The following is a 9916-nucleotide window of genomic DNA, read 5'->3' as shown; positions in this document are numbered from 1 at the left end:
TTCTCCTCCCTCCCCCTCCCCCCCTTCTCCTCCCCCTCCTCCTCCTCCTCCTTCCTCCTCCTCCTCCTTCTTCTCCTCCTTCCTTCTCTTCCTTCCTTCTCCTTCCTTCTCTTCCTCCTTCTCCTTCTTCTCTTCCTCCTTCTCCTTCTCCTCTTCCTCCTACTCCTCCTCCTCCTCCTCCCCTCCTTCCTCCTCCTCCTTCTCCTCCTCCTTCTCCTCCTCCTCCTCCTTCCTCCTTCCTCCTCCTCCTCCTCTCCTCCTCCTCCTCCTCCTCCTCCTCCTCCTCCTCCTCCTCCTCCCTCCTCCTCCTCCTCCTCCCTCCCCCCTCCTCCTCCTCCTTCCTCCTGCCTCCTCCTCCTCCTTCCTCTTCTTCCTTCCTTCCTTCCTTCTTCTTCTTCTTCCTTCCTTCCTTCTCCTCCTTCCTCCTTCTCCTTCTCCTCCTCCTCCTCCTCTTCTCTCTCCTCCTCCTCTCCTCCTTCTTCTCCTCCTCCTTCTTCTCCTCCTCCTCCTCCTTCTCCTCCTCCTCCTCCTTCTCTTCCTCCTTCTCCTCTTCCTCCTCCTTCTCCTCTTCCTCCTTCTCCTCTTCCTCTTCCTCCTTCTCCTCTTCCTCCTCCTCCTTCTCCTCTTCCTCCCTCTTCTTCTCCTCTTCCTTCTCCTCCTCCTCATTATTATTATATACTTCCACATATCCAAAACATTGCTGGGACCTATAAATACTTTGTATATATTCCAAGACAATAGTAAATGGCCAAAGCAGGTGTAAATGTCCACCTGTCAATGTATTTGTGACAATCTGAATACAATTTCAGTACCTAATACTAATGTCAGAATAAAGGATGGTTATGAAATGACAGGAACTACTATAAATTGTAATTATCAGAACCTAAAAATTATATAAAATATGAAAAATAGAAAAAAAGGTATATCGACAACATTTCTGCAAGTGGCAGGACTCGATGTTGTCATCAAATGAGCATCCAGTGCCAACTTCTGGGCCTCATATCTCTGTAAGTGATGAATGGTTTTGAAAACCAACAAGTTGAAGAATAAGTGTCTCAATTCTCTGTAAGTACTGACTCTAATTTCTGTTTTTTTATCCTAAAACACTTAAAAAATGTGCTCTTTTTTTCTATAATTTTTTTTTTTCGAAATATTCGGGGCGCTGCGCAAGTGAACGCATATATACGTTTGGATCATTTAAGGGTTAATTGTCCAAACACAGATTTACAGTGGAACCTCGGTTTTCGTGATTAATCCATTCTAAAAAGTCTGACGAAAACCGAATCGTCTGAAAAATGAAGCAATATTTCCCATAAGAAATAATGTAAATCCAATTGATCCGTTCCACACATCCAATTTTTTTATTTTTTTTTTTTTTATTATCACACTGGCCGATTCCCACCAAGGCAGGGTGGCCCGAAAAAGAAAAACTTTCACCTTCATTCACTCCATCACTGTCTTGCCAGAAGGGTGCTTTACACTACAATTTTTAAACTGCAACATTAACACCCTTCCTTCAGAGTGCAGGCACTGTACTTCCCATCTCCAGGACTCAAGTCCGGCCTGCCGGTTTCCCTGAATCCCTTCATAAATGTTACTTTGCTCACACTCCAACAGCACGTCAAGTATTAAAAACCATTTGTCTCCATTCACTCCTATCAAACACGCTCACGCATGCCTGCTGGAAGTCCAAGCCCCTCGCACACAAAACCTCCTTTACCCCCTCCCTCCAACCTTTCCTAGGCCGACCCCTACCCCGCCTTCCTTCCACTACAGACTGATACACTCTTGAAGTCATTCTGTTTCGCTCCATTCTCTCTACATGTCCGAACCACCTCAACAACCCTTCCTCAGCCCTCTGGACAACAGTTTTGGTAATCCCGCACCTCCTCCTAACTTCCAAACTATGAATTCTCTGCATTATATTCACACCACACATTGCCCTCAGACATGACATCCAAAAATATTAACAAAAAATATGTTTTATAGAAAATAACTAAAGTTTTACATACAGAAAACAATGAGAAATAAATATAAATGACTAATGAAATGAATAAATGAACATTTAACATCACTTTTACAGTGGACCCTCCCCGAGTTTTGTGATTAATCCATTCTAGAGTCTGCTGAAAGTCGAAATTCACAAAACTCAAAGCTATTTTCCCTATAAGAAATAATGCAAATACAATTAATCTGTTCCAGACAAACAAAAGTATTAACAAAAACTATTTTTTTTTATAGATTAAATATAGATTTACATACAGAAAAGAATGAGAAATCAAGTATAAAACAATAATATCACACTTACCTTTACTGAAGACTCTTGTTGGTGTATGGAACATAAGAAAGCAGGAACACTGCAGCAGACCTGTTGGCCCATACTAGGCAGGTCCTTCACAAACCATCCCACTAACAGAATATTTGCCCAACCCAATTTTCAATGCTACCCAAGCAATTAGCTTTGATAATTCTATTCACTCATGCGCAAGTCCCACTCAAATCAAATCGTGTGTGAGGGGAAGTACCCTAGCTGGTGTGTGTGGGGAAGTACCCTGGCTGGTTTGTGTGGGGAAGTACCCTGGGTGGTTAGAAAACATTCAGCATAGAATGACTAAATTAATACATAGCATTAGAAATCTTCCTTATGAAGAAAGATTGAAGACTCTTAAATTACATTCACTTGTTAGACGAAGAATGTGGGGAGACATGATAGAAGTGCATAAGTGGAAGATGGGTATTAATAAAGAGGATATTAATAAGGTCTTAAGGATCTCTCTCCAAGAGAGAACCCACAGTAATGGATTTAAATTAGACAAGTTTAGATTTAGAAAGGACATAGGAAAGTACTGGTTTGGAAATAGAGTAGTTGATGAGTGGAACAGTCTACCTAGTTGGGTTATTGAGGCTAGGACTTTGGGTAGTTTCAAATTTAGGTTGGATAAATATATGAGTGAGAGGGGTTGGATTTGAGTGGGACTTGCAAATGAGTGGATAGTGTTATCAGAGCTTATTTCTTGGGTAGCATTGAAAATTGGGTTGGGCAAATGTTTTGTTAGTGGGATGGATTGTAAAGGACCTGCCTAGTATGGGCCAACAGGCCTGCTACAGTGATCCTCCTTTATGTTCTTATGTTTGTGTGGGGAAGTACCCTGGCTGGTGTGTGGGGAAGTGCCCTGGCTGGTGAGTGGAAGTAACCTGGCTGGTGTGTGGGGAAGTACCCTGGCTGGTTTGTGTGGGGAAGTACCCTGGCTGGTGTGTTCTTTCTTTAATTCTATCGTGTTTCTCACCTTCTTTACCAAAGGGCTGGCACTAGAAGCTTTCTTTGGGCCCATGGTGGCTTATTTAGTAGTTGCAAGCACAAAAAGAATGGATTATTATGAAATGTATCATATGAACGCATGGGGTAATGGTCACTTATCCACAGACAATGCCACACTGCCTCCTGAATGTTGTATGGGAGCCTTCGAGTAATCCCGGCCGCACGGATGCATTTCGTACGATGGATGAATCACAAAGCAAATCATGAAAAGCAAGGCTTTATTTTGATGAAAAAAGTTGCCGAAAGCCGAAATTCACGAAACGCAAGGCTCATGAAACTCGGGGGTCCACTGTACCTTTATTGAAGACTCTTGTTGGTGTATGGAAGACGGCGAGGAGGGGAGAGAGAGGAGAGGTTACTGTTTGGAAGGGGAATCCCCTTTCATAAGGTCTTCAGGTATCAAGACCCTATCCAGGGTTACTTCCCTTCCTTGTCTTTTACTGGCACTAGGACCAGCTTGAGAGTCACTGTACCCCTGTCGCACAAAAAATGTGTCCAGAGAGGTCTGTTTCTGGCATCTCTTTAAGATCTGCCTAAAACAGGACAAAGCATTGTCACTGAACATGTTGCAGACATGACTTGCAACAGCTTTCTTAGGGTGATATTTCTCCACAAAGCTTTGCAACACACTCCACTTTGCACACATGTCCTTAATCACCGAAGAAGGCACATTCTCCCCTCTCTCTTCCTCCTCCTCTGGCACAATTTCCTCAGCTGCGGTCTGCTGATGTTTCAGCTGAAGGTCTTGCAACTCTTCAGTGGTTAGCTCTTCCCTGTGGTCGTCCACCAACTCTTCCACAACCTGGCCACTCACATCCAACCCCATGAACTTCCCCAAAGACACAACATTCTATCGTGTTTCTTGCCTTCTTTATCAAAGAGCTGGCACTTGGAACTTTCTTTGGCCCCATGGTGGCTTACTTAGCAGTCGCACTCAACAGACAAGCACAAAAAACAAGGGATTATTATGAAATGTTTCAGACGAACGCGCAGGGTGATGCTCGCTCAACAAGAAACAAAGGCAGAGTCACAAACACATGGGATGCTTTGTGTGGGCGCTTGAATGATCGAGTCATGCGGACGCGTTTGGTATGGACCATTTTCAACTCTACGAAAACCGAGCGGATGCACAAAAACTGGGACAAAATTTTAACAAAACAAGTCGTCAAAAACAAGTGGCAAACACCTCGGATTCACTGATGTCATGTCCTATTAACACTTCCCCTTTAAGAGGAAAATGATGTTGACCCTGAGTTTAGTGGCTTTGAGATGGATGTGGCCACAAGTGGTTGAAGAAATATCAAAAACCCATGTGCAACATCCTTTCAATTATGATACCACTGGTAGTGTCATCCTACCAGAATGTCCTATAACCTATGTGCTAAGTAAAGAGAAACAACTCTGGAACATGTGTAATACATGTTCAGCAGGCTGGCTGACTGACTGGTTAGCTGGGTGGGTGGGTGGGTGGGCGGGCGGCTGATTGACTTTGGCTGTCTCTATCTCCATCTCTATCTGTCTGTCTGTCTATATCTCTGTCTATCACTATCTGTCTCTGTCTCTGTTTCTATCTATCTCTGTCTCTATCTCTCTATGTCTATCTCTGTCTGTCTCACAGGTACACATAAATACAATTATACATAGTGTAAATTACCTAGGATAACCCAAAAAAATCCAACGTTCTATACTGTGCTTGTAGATATAAGGCATAATAAGCATGACTGGCAAGTAATATGCATTTTCACTTGTTCAGGAATCAGACATGACGACTCTGCATCAAGTGTAATACCTGTTGGTATTACACAACAGACAAGAAGACAGAGACAGGAAGAGAGATATACAGGCAGATAGAAAGACAGATAAGCAAAGACAGAGATAAACAGACAGATTGGCAGACACAGACAGATAGACAGACATGTTTGTGTAACAGTGAAAACAAATAAAGCCAAGGCAATGCACAATCAAGTGTCACTCCACTGCTGCACTACCAGCAGTGAAGTGACACTCGTCTTACACCATTCTTCAAGGAGTTTCATGTATACTCCAGCACATCTAAAACATTGCTGTGACCTATAAATACTTTGTATATATGTATTTGTAGACAATAGTATGTGACCAAGGCAGGTGAAAATGTTCACCTGTCGTTGTGATTGTGACTATATGAGTGCTATTTCAGTACTTAATATTAGTGTCAGAACAAACATTGGCTATGAAATCACAACAACAACTACTACAAATTGTAATTATCAGAACATAAAAATTATATAAATTAAAAAACAATGAGAAAAAAAAGGTACATCAGCAACACTTCTGCAAGCGGCAAGACACCACGTTGCCGTCAAGTGAGCATCCAGTTCCAACTTCGCAGTCTTATATCTTGGTTACCTGGAGGTTATTCCGGGGATCAACGCCCCCACGGCCCGGTCCATGACCAGGCCTCCCGATGGATCAGGGCCTGATCAACTAGGCTGTTAATCAGGCCCTGATCCATCGGGAGGCCTGGTCATGGACCGGGCCGCGGGGGCGTTGATCCCCGGAATAACCTCCAGGTAACCTCCAGGTAACCAAGATATAAGACTGCGAAGTTGGAACTGGATGCTCACTTGACGGCAACATGGAGTCTTGCCGCTTGCAGAAGTGGTAAGTACTGACCCTAAATTTCTTTTTATCCTATTACTTGTAGAAAAATGCCCTTTTCATTTTTAAAAAACAAAATTATTTTTTTTTTCAGAATATTCAGAGTGCTGGACGAGAGAACGTAGATCTACGTTTGGACAGTTAAGGGGTTAAGGACCTTTCCATGTAAAACTTTATCAGCATTGTACCTATTAATAACTGTATAAAATCTTATCTGTTGAAATTACAGTAGCTAAGTGTATTTATTCATTGTTCAACTGCTCTCTGAACACTATCATCCATAACTTTAATTTGACTCTCCAAACTTTCCTAGGATGACCCCTACCCCAACTTCCTTCTACTACAGATTTATATACCCTCTAGGTCATTCTATTTTGTTCCATCCTCTCTAAATGTTCAAGCCACCTTAATAACCCCTCCTCAGCTCTCTGGATAATACTTTTAGAAACCTCACACCTCCTTCTAATCTCCAAGCTATGGATTCTCTGCATAATATACACACTGCACACTGCCCTCACACACAACATCTCCACTGCCTCCAGCCTCCTCCTTGTTCCAACATTCACCACCCTGGTAATTTTATTATGTATTTAACCCTTTCAGGGTCCGTCCCGTAGATCTACGGCTTTACGTTCAGGGTCCAAACCGTAGATCTACGCCATGAGCTCAGCTCACTCTGATAAACTGTGAGTGGTACATTTGGGCCTAGATATGAGAGAATACATCTATGTGGTATGTGTGCACCACATAAAACAGATCCTGCAGCACACTGTGTATAATGAGAGAAAAAAAATGAAATCATGATTTTTCGATTAAAACAGCAACTTTGCAGTGTTTTTTCGTATGTTTTTTATAGTTGTATTTGCGATTTCTTGGTCTCATTTGATAGAATGGAAGACATATTACAGAAATAGAGATGATTTTGATTGGTTTTAGCAATGGAAATGGCTTGAAACTGAGCTCAAAGTAGCGGAAATGTTAAATTTTTGCCGATATTCAAGAGTAAACAAACGACCTCACACATCTAATACACGTCAGCTGGTGGGTCTAATATACATTCACAAATATGGTGATGATATTTATACAATTATTACAGTACTGCATAACAGTAAATCCTCTATTTTTTGGTGTGAATAAAAATTCATTATGTGAATAAAAAATCAAAATAGAATTTATTTGTAAAGCCTCAAAACATAACTAATGAACAGAGGAAACGTTAGTTTAGTGCCAGGAATGCCTACATTGTTTATTCTGGACCCTATTTTGAAATTGGAATATTTTGAACTTTGTGTTAAATTGGCCAAATTAACAATTTCCGATCACTTTATTTTGTAGTTGAAACAGTTGACTTGGCGATTTCTTGTGCTCAATCGATAGAATAGAAGTAATACTAGTGAAATAGCTAAGAATTTGGTTGATTGTAATAATGTAATTGGCCTAAAATGGGAGTCAAAGTCGGCAAAATCGCCAATTCGTAAATGTCGCTGACACATCAAAATTCGCGAGAGCATAATTTCGTCAATTTTCCACCAAATTTCGTACTTTTTGTTTTATTACCTTCACAAAAAGATTCTCTACGATTTCATAAGAAAAAATAACAAAATTTTTTTTTTTAAATTCTTGGACACTGGTCCGTGACTCCAGATTTGGGCCTTGGACCCTGAAAGGGTTAAACCAATAAAATTTGTTTAATGAAATAGTTGTTTTCTTACCAAGGAAAGGTGACCCAAAGAAAAAAAAACACACATTGCTCATTATCTAGTCCTCTTTAGAAGTATATGCACTGCCTATTCCCTAGTTCTCTCTAGAGGTATATACTGCTCATTATCTAGTCCTACCCAGAAGTACACACACTGCTCATTATCTAGTCCTACCCAGAAGTACACACACTGCTCATTATCTAGTCCTACCCAGAAGTGCACACACTGCTCATTATCTAGTCCTACCCAGAAGTACACACACTGCTCATTATCTAGTCCTACCCAGAAGTACACACACTGCTCATTATCTAGTCCTACCCAGAAGTACACACACTGCTCATTATCTAGTCCTACCCAGAAGTACACACACTGCTCATTATCTAGTCCTGCCCAGAAGTACACACACTGCTCATTATCTAGTCCTACCCAGAAGTACACACACTGCTCATTATCTAGTCCTACCCAGAAGTACACAGTTATCAAAATTCAAATATCTCACCACGAAATATTTTATTTTTTTATTAACACACTGGCCATTTCCCACCAAGGCAGGGTGGCCCGAAAAAGAAAAACCTTCACCATCATTCATTCCATCACTGTCTTGCCAGAGGCATGCTTACACTAGTTATAAAACTGCAACATTAACACCCCTCCTTCAGAGTGCAGGCACTGTATTTCCCATATTATCCCCACAAATCCTTCATTTTTTGTTTAATAAACTGGATGTTTCCAACGAAGGTTAAGTGACTCAAAGGAAACACATTCACCATCATTCACCTTCTAGCTGCCTTACCAGAAAACCATGGATATCACAATTCAAATGACCCACTGAGCTACAATATTCCCATCTATCCTTCAGAGTACTGACACTGTACTCCAAAGGATTTAGTGCAAGTTAGCAGGACCTGAGCTTTGACTGCAGCTCAAGTCCTGCTAACTGATGCTCCTGAATCCCTTTAGAAATACTGCACCAAATCAAAGACAAAGTGAGTAAAATTTTATTTAACAATGTTTTGCCCATAGTTGGCCTTTATCACGAACTTGCCAAAGCACCATAATGGGCAAAATGTCATTAAATAAAATGCAGACTTTGTTTATTTGTCTGATTCACCACTTATCAGCTTTCTCCATCTACTATGTCAACATCAGTGGTCCACAATATTCAACTTGCTACCAGCCGGTACCAGAAACTCTGCTGGAACAAGCATGAAAGTTTTCAGCAAGAAACTGGATTGCTGCCTCCACCAAGCACCAGATCACCCAGTGTGTGAGGGATACATGGACCTGCAGGCTGCTGAAGCAACAGCCTGGTTAAACAGGCAATCATCTTCCTGAAGTGCTTTACATACTAGTGGCTTTCTTTTATGCTTAACCCCTGCACGGTCCAGACCCCCAATCCGAAACTTGTCCACAGGGTCCAAGAATTTTCATATCTAGGCCCAAATTTACCACTCAAAGGTTATCTGAGTGAGCTGAACTCACGATGTAGTACTACCACACGGACCCTAACTTCAAAGCCATAGAACTACGGGATGGACCCTCAAGGGGTTAACAATGTTTTATTACATATAAACTACACTATCTCCATGGGGAAGTGGAAAAGAATTCTTCCTAAAAATGCCAGGAGCAAGAGCTAGTAACCCCATCTCCTGTATAAATTACTAATGTAAAAAGAAAAGCTTCCATTTTTCTTTTTAGGTCACCCTGTCTCAATGGGAGACAGCTGGTGTGCTAAAAATAAAAACTACATTATCCTTGTACAGCATAAAAAGAAATAAAAATCTGAAGTTGAATAAGCAGAAAGCTCAGCTCTAAGCTGGGCTGCAAGAGCAGGAAAAAACTCAAAACCAGCCACAGGTATACTACCTCATAAACACTGCCTAGCTTGCAATCCAACAGCATGCATTATTCAGCAACAAAGAAACTATTAAAATTACAAAAAAAAACAAATACTGTACCTGCACTGCTATTCTCTGGTAGTAACTGCAGTGCAACAATCCCATATCTGAGCATGTCAACAAAACCAATATCAGGAGAGACCATTGGGTTGGTTAATGTGGTGGGTCCCAGCAATATAGCCTCCTCTCTTGTTTTCTCTTGGGCAAAATCACATTTTTCACGAGTAATGTCCATCTGACCATACGTCTGGGCTGTGGCCTGTTGGGAAATACAACAACTGTGTAAAATACAGGCCTCTCTCCTACTCTAGACTTTGATAGAGCTAATTTATGATAAACTCTTTGGCTTCTAACTAATATGA

General features: G+C 41.3%; 1 protein-coding gene across 1 annotated transcript in view; it reads right to left on the bottom strand.

Annotated features, from left to right (window-relative positions):
- LOC128699781 (KICSTOR complex protein SZT2) overlaps positions 1-9916 on the bottom strand; it is an 807931-nt gene that overhangs the window by 747781 nt on the left and 50234 nt on the right. Inside the window, 1 exon segment of the mRNA XM_070102247.1 lies at positions 9615-9813. Coding sequence (XP_069958348.1) covers positions 9615-9813 — 199 coding nt within the window.

Source organism: Cherax quadricarinatus, chromosome 81, assembly GCF_038502225.1.
Source record: "Cherax quadricarinatus isolate ZL_2023a chromosome 81, ASM3850222v1, whole genome shotgun sequence".
NCBI classification, from domain to species: Eukaryota; Metazoa; Arthropoda; class Malacostraca; order Decapoda; family Parastacidae; genus Cherax; species Cherax quadricarinatus.
Note: the sequence above shows the minus strand (reverse complement) of the source record. Positions and strands in the feature narration are given on the sequence as shown.